This window comes from Cyclopterus lumpus, chromosome 13 (assembly GCF_009769545.1).
Source record: "Cyclopterus lumpus isolate fCycLum1 chromosome 13, fCycLum1.pri, whole genome shotgun sequence".
NCBI lineage: Eukaryota > Metazoa > Chordata > Actinopteri > Perciformes > Cyclopteridae > Cyclopterus > Cyclopterus lumpus.
Window position 1 is genome coordinate 1825990 of NC_046978.1, and position 22258 is coordinate 1848247.

Below are 22258 nucleotides of genomic sequence, written 5' to 3' on the forward strand. Positions count from 1 at the left end.
ACATGTCTTTATCATTGACAATAATGGATTGCTGCTGATGCAGGCTGGAAGATTCAGTCCGTTGTAACGGTAATCAAAAACATTCTAATTACCAATAAATATAGTAAATGTCACTGGAACTGTCACTTCAAGAAGCATATTTTCCAATCTGATAACTGAGAAATGTGTTACATTATGACTCAAGTGCTAAGTACTCTGCCGTTCCCCTGTTAACTGCATGGTCTCATCTGGTTTACTTTCAATCATGCCCGCATGCAGGCTACAAGAGCTGATCAATGCCACAACATGATCATTTCGTCAATCTAAAAACATTTAAATGATAATATGGGTGTAAGTACAGAACCGTCTGATTTAGAAAAAGGTGTGGTTTATTGCTTTCAAATTCAACCGTTTCTTCATAAGAGGAAATATGTATTTCTTCATTCAAACGTCTCACTTTAATGAGTAGGGATTTTTCAGATTTGAGGCACCAAGTGTAGATAATGACCACAGTGGCCATAGAGAGTCCTTATTGAGAAACTAATGATGTAATTCATCCGCTGGGATCCTGCAGGCCAGATCCAACAGCAGCACATGGCCCCACAGCTCCAGATGTAACGACTCCTGCATCTGCAGCTCTGTCTGCATTTTGTTTCTCAGTCCGTTGATTTATGCTTGATTTTTGTTATTTTTTTGCATGATTACTTAAGTGTTAATCAGATGTTTTTTTAGTCATTGTGTTTTTACGATAAGTCTGCCAATAGCATATATTTATACAAACAAAAAGAGAACCTGTAACAATCACTTTTTAATAAATACATATTTGTTTTTTATTCTTTATACGCTGGTATTTCCTCAAATTAACACCTTTTATAAGAACTTATCTTGAAATCCTGTTTGTGTCTTTTCTCTCTGGGTTTTTTTGTGGTTCTCAAATAAGAACTAGTTAAAAACGAGGAATATTCAGCCGACTCAAACTAATTACAAATGACTCTTTAAGCAGACAACAGGCGACTCATCACATCCTGCTGGAGTTGACTCTCAAACAGTGCTGCATCTTGTGCACGGACACACATTCGCACACAGTTAGCGCTGATGTGCATCAGTCGTTTCATGGATTTTTAAGTTGGTGACAGCGTACGACAACCTGGAGAAACCAGATGCATCACATTCCGCCTCTGAAGGCTTTTGCAGGCTTGTGAACGTTTGAAATGAAGACTTTTAGCTCAAGTGGTGTTCACAAGCTTGAGGGTCATCAGAATATTTGCCAGGAAAAGTATTTTCACACGAAGACTCGACGGCTATCAAGTGAACGGTGCAAAATAAAGGATTCAATCAGAAGTGTGTTATGTAACTTGCATGTCTGAAATACACCACAATACTCCAGTTTCATTTTTGCAGCACACTTCCAGACTACGGAGGACCTGGCTTTTGCTAAATAAAGACACGGTCCACTACCACAGCTTCATGAGGATGTGTTTAGCTTTTTAAAGCCACGCTATCGCAGATGAAAAAGAAGGGTAGAGGCCTGAAATGAGCTTTTTTTGGGCTCTAATGATACATAATAATCATTACGAAATTTGCTGATTAAGCTTTGGGTAAGTAGTTTCTGAAGGGAAATTAACTTACTTCCCTGTTTGCACATGTCTTCATTTAAAAAAAAAAACAAAGAAGTGATTTAATCCTATTACATTACATTACATTCTTGCTATCAGTTGTCCTACATGCTTTATGTTTGCTGCAGTTGGCCATAAAGTACATTAAGCTATTCGGTTTATCATATCTTTACACCTTCAAGGTTCAGGGTATTTATATGTGCAGATGTTTTAGTTTTTCTGTCAGTGTGGGGTCCAGGGTCATGGAAGCCATCATCCGTGTGTGTACTGAGTCTCTCTAAGCATCTGACAGATAATCAGTGTCTCAGGCCCAGCAGCGGCTTATTCCACTTGACACTAATGTTGGCTTGAATTCAAGCTCATAAACATTATAGTTATGTGCGTCCCTTGCATCACCACAAACTCTTAACTTGGACTTTGACTTTTTGGGGGATTTCTTCATCCTTTCTCGAGTCAACCCTCACGAACATTTCGTGATCCATCACTTACCCTCTCTGTTCAGGAAGGTCTGAGGTGTTATGGCGGCAGGCTTTGAATGTGACAAATCAATCATTCATAATCAAACTCAATAAGAAATGAAATATAGAGGAGGGTAGCTCAAGAACAACAGGAACAGGCAGTTCATAATAAACAATTGGACTTTGAAAGGCAGATTTTGTGTACGTGACTGACCACAAAACTGAAGAATACATATAGCCTATAGCCGCCAGGCCTACAACAATAGTTTATATAATTTGAAAGCATGTACTTAGGGGAACAGTGGTTTCCTTCAGAGCTCAGTCTCTTAGTCTCCAGTTGGGATCCACAACCATTACTTCAGTAATACACTGTTTTTAGACCCACCTGTGGCTATATTCTCTACTGTACCACTGTAACATAGTTACTCAAAATGTTTAAAACACGCCACACATATCCACATACTCCAACCATAAGGAAGGCAACTGTTAATCTGAAGGGATTTAAGGCACCCGAAGCAGCAGTGTGAACCATCTCCTTTCACACGCAGCTGGCTTTTGTTCAACAAAAACACTTCCTGGGTGTCACTCAGCAATCAGTGCTCGGCGAGGCTTCCAGAAGCAGGTACATTAAGTTGTGTTGTGGCTTACAAAATGTATGCCTCTGTTGTGTGGCAAGTAGCTACATCTTATCAGATGGACCTGTAGCCTGTTCTGTGATGGAGACCGGACGCTGAGCAGGAAACAGCAATGTTCCCAAATCAAATACGAGAACAATAAAAGTATAATAAAATCCCAATGTGTTGAGACAACAGTCAGTGATGTTGACCAAAAGCTACTAATGTTAATTAATGACATACACACCGAGGCAGTGCATGGTGAGTGCATGGACTTTGATTCATGACCTCATTATGAATACAATCCTAAAGAATGACTCTTTATACAAAGACTATTTGCCAAAGGGGTTAAACACTTTTCAAAGTATTACTTTAATACAACAGGCTGCTTGCTGACGCTTCTTAAAGGCCATATTAACAAGTGAGTTCAGTTAATTGACACGAAGCTTAAATATTGTTGCTATACTTAAAGGTAATTATATGACTTTTGTCATGTTGAAGCCCCGAGAGTTTCAAGTGCACGACTTTTCTTGTGCTATCGTGTTCCTGCAAGTCCATCAATGTGGCGCAAGACTCATTGCGCGTGCGTGGCCCCAGTTGTAGCGCGCGCAGTAGTGCAGCGCTGCAGCAGCGACGGCAACAGTGTAAAGGCAGCGTGCAGCAACCGGAACGACTTCACGGCAGGTTGGTCTGGAGATAGAGAACCGGAGAGCTCACAGCGCGCTTTCACTCGCTGTTGGTGATAGAAAACAGCTCGGAGTGTCTCCATAGTGGTTTATTTACACTTGTTTCCTACAAAGGGGTTCCCCCCTCCACGCTCAACTGGTCTTTGTTGTTACAGAGAGGAGCAGGACCAGTCCTGGAACGCACCATGGCGTCAACTTGTTGATATTGCCACTATTTATTTGTTTCGCTGTCACTGTGGGTAAGTGTTTTTTTTTCTTTGTTCTACAGTGTTATTGCTTCTTTTGTGAAAGGAGTGAAACATTTCAAGCGATGAATTAAATTCCCCGTGGGGCATAGCGCTGCTTTGTTTTGCTATCAATCATATCTACATGTTATTGTAGCTCCTGTGGTATCTTTACGGTATTCTTAGTACCGTTTTGTTGTGACTTGTGAAATATTTCTGCATTGAGGAGGTGTTATTGAAACATACAAACGGAATAAACCACACATACACAACTGGTAGTACAATAAGTCATTGAAACGTCCCTTAAACCCACCAACTGTGGCAAATGTCTATCTAGATCTGTGTCTGTGAACTCGAACACATCATAGATATCAAATAGGACAGAACCCCAGTGCCCTCGGGCAAGGCATTAACCTGATGCCAGCTGCACAGTGGCCTGCCTCAGGGCAACAGGGTTTTTTACTGTGCACATACCAGGTGAGGATATTTGTGACAGCATCTCTGTGAAGCTTTGCTTTTGCATAACGGTCACAATAAAAATTGAGTCAGATGATAAAGAAAGTATTAGCCTTAAGCCATAAAAAGGCCATAAAATCCTTCTGGGTAACTTCCTCTATTCCCATGAATTTGTTGTTGGTTTTTCAGCTTGAGCAAACACGTTAATTGTTGACATCTGGGATAAAAATGAAATAATCGCTATTTGAAAATCTTGAAATATTTAGTTGACTTTTTATGTTACATTTTATGCGATTTACGAGCATTAAGAACAATGGACCAGATAATGTTAGGTTTGTTCTTGTTCATGGATTTTGTTATCCAAGATACATGGCATTTATTTCAGCAACTCCATTTCAGCAACACTGAAGTGTTATGACGACTCGCATTTCCACAGATATTAAGTACAACCTCAATATCTGCATCAACCATCTGAGAAAACCCAGTACAATGTTTCATAACACTGGGCTCACATTGATAACTTAAGGCAGCAGGAGATTAAGTTTATACTTTACTGAGAACATATAGAGACGGGAAGACGCGTCCTCATGGGATCCCATCACAACAGGCTGTACAGGTGGCAAAAAGATAGCTGTTGGTCAAATGCTCCCACTCACATGAGATTTCCATACAATTACTTTAATAATTGTGTCGGAGAAAGTGGTGAAAAATAGCCATCTCAGTTTCCTGGGGCAAAGATGACATCTTCAAATACTCATTTGTTCCATTTGCGGTCTAGCCTTATGAATATGCAATGTAATGTCACACAAAACAAAGAGAAACAGCAAATCCTCATTATTGAGAAGTAAAAAAACCTGTATTTATTTAGCATTATTGCTTAAGAAAACGACTTGCTTCCAATAAAGTGCTGTCATTTGGTTATTTGTTTGAGTACTACAAGCATAGATGTACTTGCTTCCTTTTAGTCATTGCACAAGTCATTCTCTGCTGTTGATGACACCAGTAGAAGAATAGTGATGTGGGATTAAACGCAGTAAACTCGTATTACAAAACATTGTACCGAACTCTAGTAAAAATTAGTAGTCGCATGACAGACGTAATAACCTGGAATGTTTGGATGGGCTGTCGTGTGAAGACCTGGCTCACACGCCATGGGACTTTGGTATTGTGTTTTTAGTGAAGATTCCTTTCTGCTGGTGGTCGGGCTTCTGTTGGTGTTGTTGTGTCTGTCGGCCTGGGAGCCGACTAATGTAACACTGATCAATAGAGACGGAGACGGAGAGGTAGAGAAAACACAGCCAAAGTGCTTTACTGGAAAAGGTTAAGTGCACAGTATTGTCTCCGTGAGTAAATAATGAATATCTCAGAGACGGCCGTCCCAAGCATGGCTTCTCTGGTCTGAGTAGGATTTAAAAGATTGTCAGAGATCAGTCAGTGATGACATTTATTTTTGTTCCGTCTCCATGGTTCACTGACTCTGCTTTTAGAGCTGCATTGACATCGCCTCTGCACCACGGACCCATGACAACATCCACCACAGGGCACCGGCTAACTGCCACCTGCCACTCTGTAAGCGCTTTGCTTCACCAAAGGTAAAGCAGTTACAGCTTATGTTTGGGAAAACATGTTTTTCTGTCAACATTAAAAAGAAGCAATAACAATTACCATTCGAGAGCAAAAACAAGGGCATGGGCAACAACAAAAGTTGAAGATATTTGTGTGTCCCTGGGATGTTTGTGCATTATTAGTAAATTAAGAAGTATTTAAGAAGGCCCCAATCCGGTGGAAAAGTCGACTTACAATTTATACTGCTGCGTTGCTTATTACCATTATTCTTATTACCATTATTCTTATTCGTGAAAGCAACAGACAAATTTGATCCGCTGAGCAAATCGGAGATGGATGATGATTCAGGAGTCTGGGACCAAGCTAAGGAAATCCCCCAAAATGCTCAATAAGACAATGAAAATGACAACTCTTACATGTGCATTTATTTTTTTTCCTAATGCTTTTATTCCTAAATTGACAGTAGAGGCACAGCTAGTCCATCTGGGGATGTGGAGGTTTATGGTAGTTGCATAAAGCAAAAACAAACCTCTCCCTCCCTGCCACCCAATCCAGAAACACAGTGTCAGAATGGGGGAATGAAGTGAAACACAACAGCAGCTTAGTCTAATGATCATGAAAGAAGGAACCGAGAAGGTTTCTGTGGGTAACTGTGGGTCAGTGGTTAGCAGGTCCGTCTTTCTATCAGGGGGTTGGTGGTTCAATCCCCGCCCTAGTCGATGTGTCCTTGAGCAAGGCACTTACCTCTGAATTGTTCCCTGTAGCTGTGTCTACAGTGTATGAATGTAACATGATTGTAAGTTGCTTTGGATAAAAGCGTCAGCTTAATGACATGTAATGTTTCAGTGCCCGATGCTCTACTCTCCTGTCTCTCTATTTGATTGGTTTCATCAGCGCTGCATTCACTTCCTATGTGTGTGGCAAGAGTCACACAGAGACTAGCCAGAACTGCTGTCTATCAGTCTTTTCATGCCTGATGAAATCGTCGGTCCAAATCCTCACAGCGACGAGCATCAACATGATTTTGGGCTACAAGTTAAGACAAATTTTTACCAACAGAGAGCTGTGTACTGTCCCCTTGCGGCCATGAGTGTGATCCATATCACCGTAGAAGGTACTCCTGTCCATCTGTACTTTTGGCTCTGCCAGAATGGATTTTCTGCTGGATTAATGCTGGTGTCTTCAGTCCGTATTTGTACTTGTACACTCTATCTGTGGAAATAATAAGTGTAAACACATAATTTTTCAGAGAAAACCGGTCCAAGGATGTTGTGGATCAGTTCAAATGTGTTTGCTGCTGTATGTGGGAGACGGCCTGTGCCTTCTGAGGACAGTTTGGAAGTTGCCTAATAGGACCGTACCCTGATTGTGGTCGGGTCCCATGCAACAAGCACTTGTTTTATACTCGTGTGTGTGTGTGTGTTTGCACACGCCGCCTTCTTCATCTCCCATGAGTCTATTTATGGTGCAGCTGATTAGTTTTAACTGCCTGTCCTCAGGATTGATATACTTGTATTAGCCTGCATCATATTGATGAAAATAATTTGTGAAGTATTTTTCCCTAATTAAGACAAATGGCTGTGGCCTCTGCAGCATGCAATAATGTGTTGTGTGTGTGTGTGTGTTTATCCACTGTAGCTTCATCTGTCCATGTTTGGAAAATGAAATAATGTTTGTTGTTTATCTCAGTAAAGAGGATGACATGTTTTGTACATGCAAGTCCATGTCTCCGTATTTGTCTGTACAGAAGATGAAAATGCTTTGCTGCTGAATTTGAGTCATGTTTCATGCGCGTGTGCTTGACTGCTTGTGTCTGTCTGCATGCCGTGACACTGATTTTTGTTTCCTTCCTTGTCCTTTTGTGTGCCCTTTTTAAAATTCATTACAGCCAAAGTGTGTGCGTGTGTGTGTGTGTGCGTGTGCGTGTGTGCGCGTGTGTGTGTGTGTGTGTGTTGTATTGTAATGAGAGGTGAATCGTCCTCTGCTCTCTCTCTTCAACTCAACGATTCTCTCTTCTTTGGGTGTTCATAACAGAGACAGAGAGGGTCTGTGTGTACAGTATGCAGTACGAGTCTGTATGTTTCTGCCAGTCACATATTACCGGCTCTATTAAGTTAATTTGCCAAAAAGGGCAACAGAGAAGGCAGTAAAATTACTAAAAAATGTTCAATGAAAACATTTAGTGATTGACCAATACCTTAATATCGAAATTGCAAATATATTGTTGGGTTGACTATTGGTGCTTTTACAAAATATTTGCAGAAAGAGATTTTTGATAACTAATCATTAGTTCAGTGGATATAACGACTAAGTGGGTAAAGACAATATAGAATGGCTAAAACAGTCTCCTCCAGCAGAAAGTATTAATGTGGAGCTGTGTTTGATTCCACCAGATGAATGAAAGTCCAATATTTATTCTCTTTTGGTCTCCACCAACATCTGCCCATTTAGCTTTTAAATGCTCTACTATGTTCAACTGTATCTATTTGTTGTTTAGCGCCATTCAGCAGGTAGTGGATTAATCACAACTTGTGGCCGACTTACCCTCAGTTGTGTTACCTTACCAGAACAAGGTTTGGTTACAAATCCACACGCTGAATAATCATTAAAGATGTATACGGCGTGTTTTATTTACGTGTCTGTTCGGGTTATGTTGATTTGTTGATCCCTATATGCCCTGAGTTACACTCGAGGTATATAAATACTCTTCGTCACCCTCCGCTCTGCCTCTTGGCCGGCCTGAGGGCGGAACATGTGCGGCAGCATTCCTCTCGAGTCAAAGCATGAAAGAGAGAGACAGCGATAAACAGAGTAGTGCGTGAGCGTCACTGTCAGGTGGGTGTGTACTTCCTGTTAAATTTTTTTTCATACTTGCAGCTCGTGCGCAGGCAGGGGAAATAGCTCAAATGGTAGAGCGCTCGCTTAGCATGCGAGGTGGGTGTGTACTTCCTGTTAAATTTTTTTTCATACTTGCAGCTCGTGCGCAGGCAGGGGAATTAGCTCAAATGGTAGAGCGCTCGCTTAGCATGCGAGAAGTAGCGGGATCGATGCCCGCATTCTCCAAAGACCTTTTTGACAGCGCATTCTTCCGTTAGGGAAAGAGGGTGTTTGCTGGTTATCACGCGAATGAAAGGGCGGTGTAGAGGAGTAATGGCTATATTTGTTGCCAGGCAGTTTAGGTCATCTTTAATCTATTTTACAGTGTTCTTCATATTTGAGCATTAACAGCGCGTTTCCTTCTCAAACACGTGTAAGTGATCTCTTACGACTAAGAGTTTCAGTTGATGGTAAAATCTCCATTAATAATGAGTATATATGAGCATTTTAAGTTCTTAATTGAGAATAAAAACAATTGTATTTTTAATAGCACAACATCACAGGATGTTCCCCTCGAGGTAGTTTCAGAAAACGTTTCACGTGTTTTCCCACATACAGTTTGAAGAGAAGATGTATGGACAGGTTTCAGAAAGCTTGCCAAGAATACTACGACTGTGTGGGAAGAAAAGGCTACACTGAGTCAAAAGTAGATAAGTCTTTCGGAGCCATTGTGACACCCAAAGGATGATGAGCAATGTTTTAATTAATGGTTGCTGCTAGTGTCGTGAATGGAGTAAACAAATTACTTTCCTACAACTTTCATTTTTTTCTGCTGTCATTTTATTTTGCAACGTCATTTAATATTCTTTGACTTGTTTTTAAAAGAGCGAGAAGATTTTTCTTAATACCTACACATCAATATGCATCAGACAATGTCATTTCCTCAAATATGCTGACAACAAGCATTTACTCTGAAATAATTTTTGTTATATAAACTTTAGTTGTGATTTCCAAAATGTGTGTTTTTATTATTTTTTTAACCCATTTTCTTTCCCTTGGGTACTTCAATGTGTTTCTCTATTTTACTGCTCTTAAACTAAGATCAATGCCTGGAGAGTAGCTGTGGGTAAACACGACAGACAGACAGACACACACACACACACACAGACCGGGGATATGACCACTTGAAGGGCTGTGACTGTTTGCTCTCTAGAGTGAACATTTTAACCATTATCAAACACACACATACTCAGTTTTTCAGGAGCACTGACATATATTCAGTTCTCATTAAAGCCACACATACAAAATATATTGCTGTTTTTGTAAGTGAAAGGTGAATTTGGGGTGTATATCTCTTTTCTACCAGTAAACACTTCCATTCAAACTTATTCGGGATGTGTTTAAGTGTTTAATTACATTTGGCACAGGTTACTTTAAAGTGATAAGATATCTCAGTAGGAGGGTTTACGTTTAATATCTTCCTTCAGTGATGTATGATTATCTGTACCACTGTGCAGGTAGCGAGGTGCAGATATTCAATATGGGAATGAAAGATGCGCTTGTTTTAAGTTATCAGATCGCAGCCGTTCTTCCTGCTTTGTGGATCAATGATTTGTAGGATCCACTCTCTATTAGGACACTTAAGGAGACCTGCCATTGACCACTTCAGTTCTTTAGTTAAGTAAATAACATGTTTGGTTTTGTGTCGCTGCCCGCTCTTTAACACTTAAACTGCAGATATGCTGCATGCATGCCAACATCAGGAATACAACCTCACTTTTCAATCAACAATGAATCTTTCAAGAGAGAATTGCAATGAATCTAAGGATCTTCTTTGTTCCATTTCACCCCTGGAGGTAAGGCATGGTTCGCCCACTACAGGCAGGCCTGATCACGAATGAGAGGCACCTCTAATCAAAACGAGAGCCCCCTCACATCTTAAAATGTGCTGCCTGTTGATCAGTTAATCATAAATCTCTCTTCTAAAGTGCAGTGTGCTTTAAATGACTGTCATGATGTCCGTGTGCTTCAGGACAGCCAAGAACATTGGCCTCAAGGCCTTTTTGAGACAGGCTGCTCGTCAACTAGAAAAATCAGAATCACACTGGAAATGAGTCACCGGCAAATAAAGCTGACTGCAGTGCATTCTCCAAAAGCTAGTTCTCTTTGCCCGCACATTGGCTCAGTGGAGTGAAATGTTTAACGGTCTGCTGGCACTCTGCTCCCTCATGCTCCTCCTGTCCTTCATTCACTCTGCCAGGAATTATGAAATCATGCGTCACTGCTCCTCACAACAAACTGCACACACACCCACACAGAGGAGCTAACTTAAAACACATACGCCGTTTAAAAAAAAACAAAGACATTATTTTTTAAGCTTAAAAGGACGCCGCACATGTATGCACTCTTACGCACACACACACATAGGATTTAGTCGCAAATGCACATGAGTGATGTCGGTGGGAGGAGCAGTAGTGAGGATTGTTGATGAATCTCTGTGTTCCAGACAGTGTGAGTTGTGAGTGGGAGACCAGACAGTCTGCAGTGGTTTTCATTTCCAAACTTGCAGCTGTCCAGCTTCCACTTGTTATGAAATGTTGGAAGGATTAAATTACCATACTGTAATGGGCGGGCTGGGGTGAAATTTATCGGTGCAGTTATTCTCGTAACTTAGCAAGTACGACTACTAAATACCTCGTGAACACCTTGTTACAACGATCACAGGTGGAAATTAATTAAGTATTGGTACAATACTACAATATGTTATTTTGCAGATTTAAGATTTTACTTTAAAAAAATACAGTGACCTGATATGCAGTGATTATTTTAGATTTTTAGCTTGTTACCGATTAAAAAGAAGCAACGTTTCATTGTAATTTTAATTTTATTCTGATATAATATATAGTTATAGAATAATGAGATTATATCATTCAGTAAATCCCAAATTGCTCAGTTTTGACTCCTCAGATTGATCCTGCAGACGAAACACTGGTCACACTATCCGACAGCTTGTAGAGTAATGAGAGTTGATATTACATGCTTTATAGCTACAACAATGAAATGCCCACATATTAATGCAGCAAGAATTTAAGTCTATACAATGAGAATGTACTACTTTTACTACATTACATACTACATATACTTGAACTACATTTCATTGCTAATGCTTATATACTTTAGTTCCAGTAAAATAAGGGTTGAAGGAAAAGTCCAGTGTTGATGGGGTTTCTCTGTGATGTTGAAGATGTTGATGGAATACATTTAATATATTGTGTTCTCTTGTGCCCTCTGGTGGAGAATGTCTCTCTCTGCCTGTGTTTACTGACACTTGAATATATCACATGGGCACTGAAGAACTCAAAAACATTAATTTTAAATGCATACACAGGCATGTTGAATATAGAGATAACGGCTTTATGCTAAATCTGTTTTCCCTTTGTTTGCCGACTTGATTTAACCTGTATTTAAATGCATCTGCTGCATTAATTCTTCCAATTTCACAATGTTGATCTGCATTGTCCTTGTTAAATACACTGATACAAATACCACTTACCACAGTGTGTACTGTATCTCTTGTGGAATTTAAATATTTCCAATAGATGGGCAAAATCCCCTTAATGTATGCATGTACACATCATCACTCTCGTCTTGTCTCTCCCGGTCTCCTCTAGGAAGTGAAGATGCCATCCTCCTTCCCGACTGAAACCCTCGTCTCGAGAACCTTCTCTTCGGACTCCTTCTCTTCCAGCATATGGCCGACAGAGCCATTGGCAGCAGACGGTTTCTTGGCCAGCGTCGGCAACATCAGCGGGTCAGGTGCCCTGCGCTGCACCTATAAGGAAGACTTTAAACGTATATTACTTCCTGCTGTGTACTCGTTGGTCTTCTTGCTCGGACTTCCTCTTAATGCTGCTGTCATACTGAAGATATGGAGGACTCGGCCCAATCTGTCCAAAAACAACATCTACATGCTCAACTTAGCCATAGCTGACTTCCTGTATGTGATGTCACTTCCTTTGCTCATCTACAACTACGGCAGTCATGACTACTGGCCCTTTGGGGAGTTTACCTGTAAACTTGTCAGGTTTCAATTCTACAGGTGAGATACTGAATATTGTATGATAATCTCTGTATACAGCTGTGCGTTAAAAGTATTCCATTGTTTATTTACTTTTCAGTTAAATACGAGTACGTGGTCTTTCTCACAACACAGTACAGAATAATACAGCTTAATATCATTTGACTTAACAGTACTTTCTTTTTCTCATTTTCCTGTTTTTAGTAATCTGCATGGCAGCATCCTCTTCCTCACCTGCATTAGTGTGCAACGCTATGTGGGCATTTGCCATCCTATGGCGATGTGGCCCAAGCAAGGCGGCCGCAGGTTGGCGTGGTGTGTCTGTGGAGGGGTGTGGTTGGTGGTCGTTGTCCTGTGCGCGCCGACTTTTCACTTTGCTGCAACGGGAATCCAGCGGAACCGCACAGTGTGTTACGATTTAAGCACGCCCAAGAACTCAGTAAGCTACTATCCCTACGGCATGGCTCTGACCTGCCTCGGCTTCTTGTTGCCCTTCATGGGCGTGATGGTGTGCTACTGTCGGATGGCCCTTATCCTCTGCCGCCCAGTGTCCTATCAGGGAGTCTCCATGGCGACTGGGGAGAAGCGGGACAAGGCGGTGAGGATGATCATCGTGGTAGCGGCGGTGTTCTGCATAAGCTTCCTGCCGTTTCACTTCACCAAGACCGTGTACCTGGTGGTGCGCAGTCTGCCTGGTGCACCATGCGAGACCAGGAACTTGTTCTCAATCATCTATAAATGCACCCGGCCGTTTGCCAGCATGAACAGCTTCCTGGACCCTATTCTGTTTTACTTCACCCAGCCACGCTACCGCCAGAGCACCAGAAGGTTTGTGCTCAAAGTCACCTCGCTCAGTTACAAGGGCACCAGCGTTTGAGCCAACAGGGTTGGATCCTCTGAGGCTGCAAGGTGGTACATGTATTGGTTGCTGAGTTTCCTTATGCATGTTCTAATGTAAGTCCTTTTTGCTACTCGGATGTCAAGGAGACTGCTGAAATGCAAATTCGGGGGATAAAATACGCTATGGCATGAAGCTCAAAGCAATTATTAATGTTCATGAATCCATGTAAAAATAGCATGAAGCACTTGTGTGGGGAAATGTGCATTTCTTTATGGAGTATTAGTTCTGCGGTTTCTGCCCCAAACGTAAGACTTGGTGTTGCATGGACGCTGAGTGCACCCCACTGCTGCAACCCCACTGCACTGAAATGTTGGTTATGCTCTTTGTAAAATTGTACGGTCATTAACATATTATCCAGTAAGGACCAAATCTCAGCCACTACGATCAGAGATAAACTGATGCCAACTAAACTTAATTATCCAGCTCATACCACAGTAAAGTAGGTCCTCAGTCTATAGTTTCCCCCACTTGTTCATTAAACTCTCCAGTCAGCAAAGGAAATCCATTGAAAATATATGCCGATGTTAATAAATTTAAAAGTTGTTATCAGAGTTAAACTAAGGCTCAGCCTGCAGTTTTCCACTTCCGGTTCGTATATGATCCTTTCCCATGAAAAAAGGATTTCTGTTCCAAGACATCACCTCTGCTGATGGAAGTTTGGAGGTATATAGATAATAAAATAAGTAATGAATAATAGGGGATAGAGCCATTCATGAAAAGGATATCTGTGTACTTAATGAGGTACTCTAAAGTACATGTGAAATGTTTAGTACTTAGTAGTGTTTTGATAGCTTGAACTGGATACAATATAGTCTAAATATGCACAGCATACAAGTGTACTTCCTTCTACTATTTCTTGGAGTTATCCAAAGTAACTGAGTTACTGAGTTTGTGAATTTGGTTATTTGTAATTACTTTTGCAACTTGTCTTTCAGACACACTGTGAAGAAAACAATGGATATATTGGATATATGTCCAAGCTGAAGATCAGGCACTCATGTAGCCCTCTCTAAATTGACAATTTGATATCCAAATTAAAATGATATCTCTAAAATAATCATAATGCTGTTTTTTTTAAATACATTTAATTTGCCAACAACCTTTGATTCGCTCCGAAGCCACTGGAAGTGATACTTTTTCACTTGCAACTGTGGTTTGAGTTTGGCACCCATGAGGGAATAAATGTTTTGTCAATTGGTTAAATGTGAACATGTACATTTTATGCATTTCAAATGCAAGTAGAATTTTGACCAGAATATGAGGTCCTGTGCTTAAAGTGTGTGTGTGTGCGTGTGCGTGTGTGGACAGCATGTATATTCAGTAATGTAGTAATATACTATATGTTGTTCAGCAAAATGTGAATGAATAGTTATTATGTATGTATGTCTTTCTGTTTGGTTGAATATTTGAATATCTTTTTATTTTCTCCACATCTGTCTGAAACGTGTGTGGTCAGTTTAAAGCGATTCAGATGTCTATACACTGTGCCAACATATTTGTGTCAATCAGTATTATTTAGAACAATTCTTATTTTTGTAAAATATAATTTAATTTTTGTTACATAGATATAATTTATATATACAAACATTTAGGTTTGTGTATATATCCTTATCTTACCATGCAGCCCCTGTAAGTTGCTTGTGTAAATGTTTTGTATGTTGTCACAAAAAAAAAGCCATTAAAAATGCCTTCTACTTCTTCATTCAGACAAAATGAAAATTTACATTGAAAATATTGTCTATATTATCTTTTTTACAACATGAAGAATTGGTTGCTCTTATACCGACTCACATTGGTCTGGAATGCACCCTGAAAATGTCAACTTTTCCTGAATTTACAGGTTAACACAAATCTAGGCCCAATCCTCTCCCTCTGCCCTATGGTCAAATCTGTGAGTGTTTGAGGGCTTTCAAACAGACATTTGGAGCCCTTTATGAACCCTTTCCGTAAGTCAACGTTAGATGCAGACTTTGCCCAAGGGAATTACCCACAATTCATAGCAAAGTGACGTTAAACACGCAGATGCGGAAGCATGGAGACCTGATATATATATATATATATATATATATATATATATATATATATATATATATATATATATATATATATATATATATAGACCTGGCCCTGATGCTGTCGGTCAGGACGGCATCATCAGCTGTAACCGCCGCATGAGAGCAGCGCACTGAACTAACCAGTGGCGCACTCGATGCACATACCATGATGCACTGGGAGAAGCTCGGATAACAACACATGCAGAGGGAGAGCCACTTCCTTCTCTGCTCAGGTAGGCATATCTTTTCAAAGCAAATATGTGTTTGCTGCTATATGAATATTCAGAATGTTGAATGCAACTCCTAAATTTGTGTCGGGAGTTTAGCACAGAGTCCTAATTATCCACCACCAGTGACCTGGCATTGAACAGCCTGTGGAGGGCGCTGCAGTCAGCAGCTGCTCCTCTCTGAGGGAATGTGACACAGAACTCCTCTGAGACAAAAGGACCTGTTAAACCATACAGCTGCATGGGAAGCACCATATAACAGTTATTGGGCATGAGTAAAATACATGTTTTGCCCCCCCCCCCCCTCTCCTACCTGTTGAATGCTGACCCTCTACTTCACCAGCATCATCATACACTGTGGTATGAAGCTATTGGTTGAACATTGCCAAAGTAGAATGAAAATAAAGTGTATCACTCTCTGGCTTTCTGAGAGCGTTTACTTCTAAAGAGACATACATGCTAGGAGTTTATACTGTAGCCTATCTTGGAAAAGCATATCGGGTTTAAAGTGATGTGTTCTTATGGATATTTACAAAAAAAATGCTGCAGGTCCAAAATGTGTCTTTGAATGTGTAGTTTTCTGTCTGATACTCCTGACAACGCTACTGTCTTTTTCGCAAGGAATGGGCTATAATTACACAGTATCGGCCCTTTATCAACACAAAAAAAGAACGCTTTTCCTCTCAATCCCCGAGGGGGCTATGACAGCCCCTATACCCCTAGTCCCGCCCACCCCCTCTGCCCTATCTCAGGCATTAACATGCAAAAAACAACATAAGTCACGGAAAACCAAATCATGCCAAAATAAGGAATCCACAAACAGTTTGGGGGAATTAGAAGTGGGTGATACGTCGGGCCTGTGCAAGCGTGCTAAACCTGGCGAGGAGCTCAAGTTTGGAAATATTCAGGGATTAACAATGGATGGTTGTGTTTGTGAACAGGTTGTGAAAGTTTTGGCCAACAAAAGTAGCGCTTTCCTCCCTGCACCGAGGCGGTTTTGGGGAATCGACAACGTGTAAGTGTTGATAACGGAGCAGCACTCACTCACTGAACAGATTATCACCGGATTCACCTCGTTACAGGGATCGCCCAACAGTTACGTTTTAAAAGAGTGATTGTTGTCGGTTTTCACGCCATCAGGCTGCGTGGAGGGGGGTTTGGAAATGGACCACAACTCCAAAAGGTGCTCGGATCTGTAATGCCCGTGGAGTGAACATGTGTGTGTGTGAAAGCTAACAAAGAAAGACATGAACAATGGCAGCAAGAGAGAGGAAGAATGTGGCTGTGTATCGCAGCGTTTCTCTAAAAAAGTTGGGGTCCTGGAGCGCCAACAGGAGTGAAGAGCAACAACACAAATCGGAGGATTTGGAGGCAGCTGGCGTCGCCCTTCCCCCGGAGCCCAGCAAAGCAGAACAGCCCTTAGCAACGCGTAATGTCAGTGTGTCACGAAAAGTTTCCAAAATCTCTGCCACCTCCGCCGCCGCCGGCCTCTCGACCGCAGATCCAAAGAGGAACTCCTCTATTTCTCCATCCATCCGACAGCTCACCGAGAGGTTCAGCAGCAGCGGCTCCGCCGGGACGCACAGAGCCTCCTCACCCGGAGACGGCGCAGCAGTGACGCCGGGGAGCAGCACTCTTCCCCGGGCCAGGGGCTCCACGGGAGACCGGTCACCGTCTCGTGAATCTTTTCGCGAGGACAGCGGTGGTGGATGTTTGCAGGAGAGTGATGCTACCACTGCAGAGTCACTGACGGACAACACAGTGCAAAAGTTTCACTCCGAAACCGACTCCGTTTCAGGCTCGGACTCGGAGAAGAAACGCGAGAGGTGGCATTTTAAACGTGTATCAACCGACAGCAACTCTGGTAAGAGAGATCATTCACAAATCAATGCATGTGCCTCTGATCCGAGAAAGACTTTGACTACAGATGAGGAAGAGGATGTTACCATTAGAGGGGTTCCCCCACCCTGTAAATCTCACAGAAGTTATGCCGTTACACACCACAGTGACTTTATTCCCCTGCACTCTGACAAGTGGCCTAGTGTCAACAAAATTAGACAACTTTTCGACGAGAGTCAAGGCACAAAGCACAAGACTGACTCCTCTGAGAATTTAAAAGCAGTCAGCAGAGGACATTTACATGAGCTCAGCCCCGGTGAGAGTGCTCTTCTCTCGGACAGAAGGGACAAACTCTCGCCTTGCAGTTCTGCTAATGAAGCTAGTATCCTGTCTTTGCATGGCAAATCCATAGTTGGAGCTCAAAGCACTGTCAAAGATAATTGTTATCTCGGCATGGACTTTTATTCCAAAACTGACCACCAGCAGCACTCAAATGATGAGGAGGCAGACTTGGAGACACAAAGTTCTCATGACATCAAAGTTTCTGGTGTAAATACTTTTCAAAGCGGTCGCAGTAGCAGCCGTAGTTGCACTGGCGGTAGTCACTACCAGAGGATTAACCCATCTCCATACAGATCTCATAGTCCAAGCACTGAGTCAGAGGCTGCCCGCAAGACCCTTAGGACGACAAGGCTGACATCTGACCCCGGCCCTGACCTTCAACCTCCTGCTACTTTGTCTTGCAGTCGATCGGAGAGCTTGGACACCTCCTCCTGCTCCTCCTCTCTTCAGCGGCCAACAGTGAGGGAGAGAAGGGATAGACAGGGGGTCGGGCTGCCCAGGGATAGTTTACATTCCTCACATAGCTCTTCTAGAGCACCAGCCCCCGCCCCCTCCTCCCCTTCCTCTGCTCCAGGTCCAGATAAATCCATTACCTCCTCCTCTACTTTACCTCTCTCCACCGAGCTAAGAGCCCCAGCAAGAGTTGTCTCTCCCCTCAGCTCCCGCTGGAGGTTTAGCTCTGGAGACGAAGAGGAGGAGCACAACAGGAGAAGAAGAGGAGGTGGAGGAGACGGTTGGAGTGTTTCTTCTGGCCCAGCTCCTTCCATCTCCTACAGAGCAGGAGAAAGGGCCACCACTGAGCGAGGAGGTAGCTATTTATCCCGCAGTAAAAATGGCTGGTGGGGTGCTAAGGGCATTGGTAGGTCCTCAGGCAGTGAGGAGGACAGTCCTGGTTCTATAGGCCCCCAAAGTCGAGAGGCAGTGCGCCGCCGCTCGCTGAGAAAGAAGAAGAAGGTAATTGGAGCTGCTTTTGCAACAGGCCGTGATGATTGCGATGATCATGATGGCGAATCAGAAGACAGCGACTGTGATACAACCTTAACAATGGAGCATTTAGAGAGGCAACACAAGCAAAACACAGGAGGAGAATTTGTGGGAACAGCATCTCGGAGCCCCTCTGCAAGAGAACCTAGCAGTCACAGTAACAGAGCCAGGGTGCAGCAATGGGAACGCATCTCCTCATCTGTGACATCCACAGCACTTCCTGGTGTATCACGAGTGTCAAAGGTCAATATTCCACCTTTTGTTTCCAGTCCTGGTGGTTCACTTTGCAGCAGTCAATACTCCAGCACTGAGACACTGAAGGAGGAGGACCAGGCTGGCTGCACCAAACGTGCAGTAAATGTGTTTTCTAACACCGGTGGAAAAGAAGGCAACACTAGCAGAACTGCTTCCTTGTCCGTGCTGAGTAAAACATACCATGGGAATTTTACCATGTACCGTTCCCCAAGCTTTGGTCATGGGGATAACTACTCTCGTACCCCTGTGCGGGTGCGCCCCAAGATTGTGCCTTCAGTCACCCCCTTATCTAGTGTACTTGCCAGAGAAGGTGGGGCATCGGCAGGAGTTAGGGGTAGTGAGACTGCAGCATTATGCCGCACAAAAGGTGGGGATGGAGTGGATGATGATGATGATGATAAAAACCAAATATCCATCTCCAACCCTGATATCACCTCAGAAACTATGTCACTCTTAAGCTTTCTGAAATCTGACCTGTCAGAGCTCAAAGTGCGGAAAACAAGTGGAGACAAATCCGGGGTCTTGGACGGGTACAGGATGGGCTCACGGAATCAAAGCAGTAATCTGCTACCTTCTGGTCGTCGGCCGTCACTGAAAGACCTAACTGCCACCCTGCGGCGTGCAAAATCCTTCACCTATTCAGACAAACCTACTACAGCAGTGAGGTGTTACTTGACAGGTGGCGCCACAAAGAGGAGCTCTTCTGAGCAGCAGCTTGATTTGGATGGAGAGGGTGATGGACACAGGGTGTTGGTGTCAGAGAGGGAAGTAGAAAGTGATGGGGGTGATTTTGGGGTTGGGAGACGACAAAGAATGAGGGATTATGGATTTGATGATGATGAAGAGGAAGGGATGCCAACTCCATTGCAGGAGAGGTATGTGCAGGAAGCCAGGCAGGTCATTCGAGATATCTGCCAGATGAGTACTAGAGAAGACGATGACGTAGAAGTGAGGAGAACTGACGATAATTTGGAAGATGATTGTTTCCAGGTCAAGAAAACAAATGAGGAAAAGGAGAGAGCACGAGTGAGTGTTGAGGAACAGGCAAGGATGGCTCAAGGGGCTGAGTTTAAAAACACAAAAGACAGGGATAAACATGAGAGGGAGAGAGAGAACAGGGAGAGGAGCGAGAGGGATGGACAAAGTGTGCAGTTGGAGAAGCTAAACAGCAGGGGCACAGAGTACAGGGAGAAGGCAAAGAGACAGAGCAGAGAGACGGAGGGAGTCTTACTGAAGGGCGACTCGGAGGAAAGCATGTTCTACGACCGCTCTGTGGATGAACTTTCAGGCCATGAGTCTAGTTTAACAGATGAAGGGATTGTTACAGAGCCAGAGACAGGCCCAAGTGACTCCTCTGAAAGGTCATTCATGGGCTTAGCAGGGGTTCATTTGGGGTCACGAATCGCTAAGGATGTGCTCGGGCAGCCTGTCACCGTATGGAAGCAATCGGCTCTCCATCAGGCTGAGGTGTTTAAGCAGGAAAGACAAGAGATGACAGAGGACAGCGGGAATTGTACAAATCGCCTGAACAATGTCAGCGTACCTCCCTCCTTGCCTCATCCTGCCCGCATGGCTGAGAGTGACAGTATCATCATGGAGCTGAGCAGCACTGCTGGTATCAATCATGTCAACACTGTCAGTGAGGAGATCAACGCCAACAGCGCTGTGTCGCAGAGGTCTGCTGGCACCACAGGAGGAGGAATTGAAGCTCCTGCAACACCCAGTTCTATCCGTCGAAGGCGCAAGTTCTCCCCTTCTGGTATTAACAACACAGGCTCTGATTCCAGTAATGGCAGTAACGCAGAGTCAACAATAGCAGCTGTTGGAAATGGGGAGTCCACAGTCTATCGCTCTCTCAGTGACCCCATGCCTCAGCGGCACTGTTCTGTGACAGAAGAAGGGAATAAAATGTTTTCCTCTGTAGACAGCAACCTATTAGGATCCCTATCTGTCAAAGGTGGAGGTGGTGCTCCAGATGCCACTGCTGTAGCCACGTTGTCAGAATATAAGGGCAGTGTGGCCAGTGACTTGTCAGTTTACAGTGATGGTGGGCTCCGGGATGATGCCGTTCATGACTACAGTGGGGTGATCAGGAGCATTGTAGCTGAGCCTGGTGCAATGGACAGACTTATGACAGATGACCATGGCAAAGCTCCCAAGAAGAAGTCGTTCAGTGACCCCAGTCGCCGTAGCGATGTCCCTTTACTTTCCCAGAATAACCCTCAATTCAAAGGTCAGTCTGGTAGCACTGAGCCAATCAGTGAGTTGGATCAACTTGGTCAGATCCCACCTTCCAGCAGTGAGCCAATCCTGGGTGAGCAGAGAGAGGAACGGTGGCAGCTAGAAGTGAAGCCTAAAGACGCATTGCTGACAAACATAAAAAAAGTAAAAGCTCGTTCCCAGTCTGAATGCACCCCTCACTCCCACAACCATGATGATGGTGATGATGATGATCAAGATGGAGAGGTGGAGGTGCAGAAGTTTAACTTTAACCTCATGCTGGCTGAAGTTCTGTCCCCCAGAATGGTGCGTCGGCCAACAAGAAAGCGTCCAAATAGGCTGGCTCAGTTTTTCCCTCATGAGGACCCATTTGAGCCCTCGGAACTGGGTTCAGAGGACCAGGAGGACCACGGTGACCTCACCCCGCCCCTTGCCACACTGCAATCCAAACCCAGAACGAGATCCAAGCATGTCCGCCACGCCAGTGAACCTGCCACCTTCCTCCCCATCTCCCCACCTCCACAACTCCAGCCACTGAAGGAAGTGGACTCCCTCTCAGTCCCACCTACTGCAGAGCCTCCAACCTCAAGCAAACCTCCAGGAGACGGGGCCCCATCTCTGGAGACTGTGACCCAGAAATATATTCTGGAACTGAGCACCGCTGAGGGTTCAGGGCCTCCTCCAGCAGCCAGGGATGGAGCAGAGGGTTCAGTGTTGGCTTTGGAGGGGCCCAGTGAGACCAGCACCAGTGGAATTACAGAAGCTGGACCACAGAAGAAGAGCACAGAGGACGCTGCATCCCCAGCTACCCCACAAAAGACCAAGCCCAGAGTGGTGAGTCCACTCAGTGTGTGTGTGTGTGTGTGTGTGTGTGTGTGTGTGTGTGTGTGTGTGTGCAAAGCTGGCATGCTCTCTTGTTGCATGGTGTCTTTGGTTTATGAT

General features: G+C 43.5%; 2 protein-coding genes and 1 non-coding gene across 4 annotated transcripts in view; all 3 read left to right on the forward strand.

Annotated features, from left to right (window-relative positions):
- Positions 1 to 3235: 3235 nt before the first annotated feature.
- On the forward strand, positions 3236 to 15097 carry LOC117741572 (P2Y purinoceptor 3). Of its 2 annotated transcripts, XM_034548683.1 has the most exons (5): positions 3236 to 3351; positions 3509 to 3592; positions 5521 to 5625; positions 12088 to 12515; positions 12699 to 15097. In XM_034548683.1, the coding sequence occupies exons 4-5, from the start codon at positions 12097 to 12099 to the stop codon at positions 13369 to 13371; spliced, it is 1092 nt and encodes a 363-aa protein (XP_034404574.1). In that variant the 5' UTR covers positions 3236 to 3351; positions 3509 to 3592; positions 5521 to 5625; positions 12088 to 12096; the 3' UTR covers positions 13372 to 15097. The 2 variants fall into 2 exon arrangements, with proteins under 2 accessions (XP_034404574.1, XP_034404573.1); XM_034548682.1 differs by lacking the exon at positions 5521 to 5625.
- trnaa-agc lies at positions 8590 to 8662 on the forward strand. Its single transcript has one exon. It is a non-coding gene; the product is annotated as a tRNA-Ala (tRNA).
- A 1833-nt stretch (positions 15098 to 16930) lies between the features above and the next one.
- LOC117741210 (rho guanine nucleotide exchange factor 17-like) overlaps positions 16931 to 22258 on the forward strand; it is a 52055-nt gene continuing 46727 nt past the window's right edge. Inside the window, exon 1 of the mRNA XM_034548073.1 lies at positions 16931 to 22150. Coding sequence (XP_034403964.1) covers positions 16931 to 22150 — 5220 coding nt within the window. The remainder of the gene's footprint in view (positions 22151 to 22258) is intronic.

Bases quoted from the DNA above. Each gene is read 5' to 3' on its own strand.
- LOC117741572 (XM_034548683.1), top strand. From the start codon at position 12,097: ATGCCATCCTCCTTCCCGACTGAAACCCTCGTCTCGAGAACCTTCTCT. The intron at 12,516-12,698 runs GTGAGATACTGA...TCCTGTTTTTAG, and splicing joins GTCAGGTTTCAATTCTACAG to TAATCTGCATGGCAGCATCC.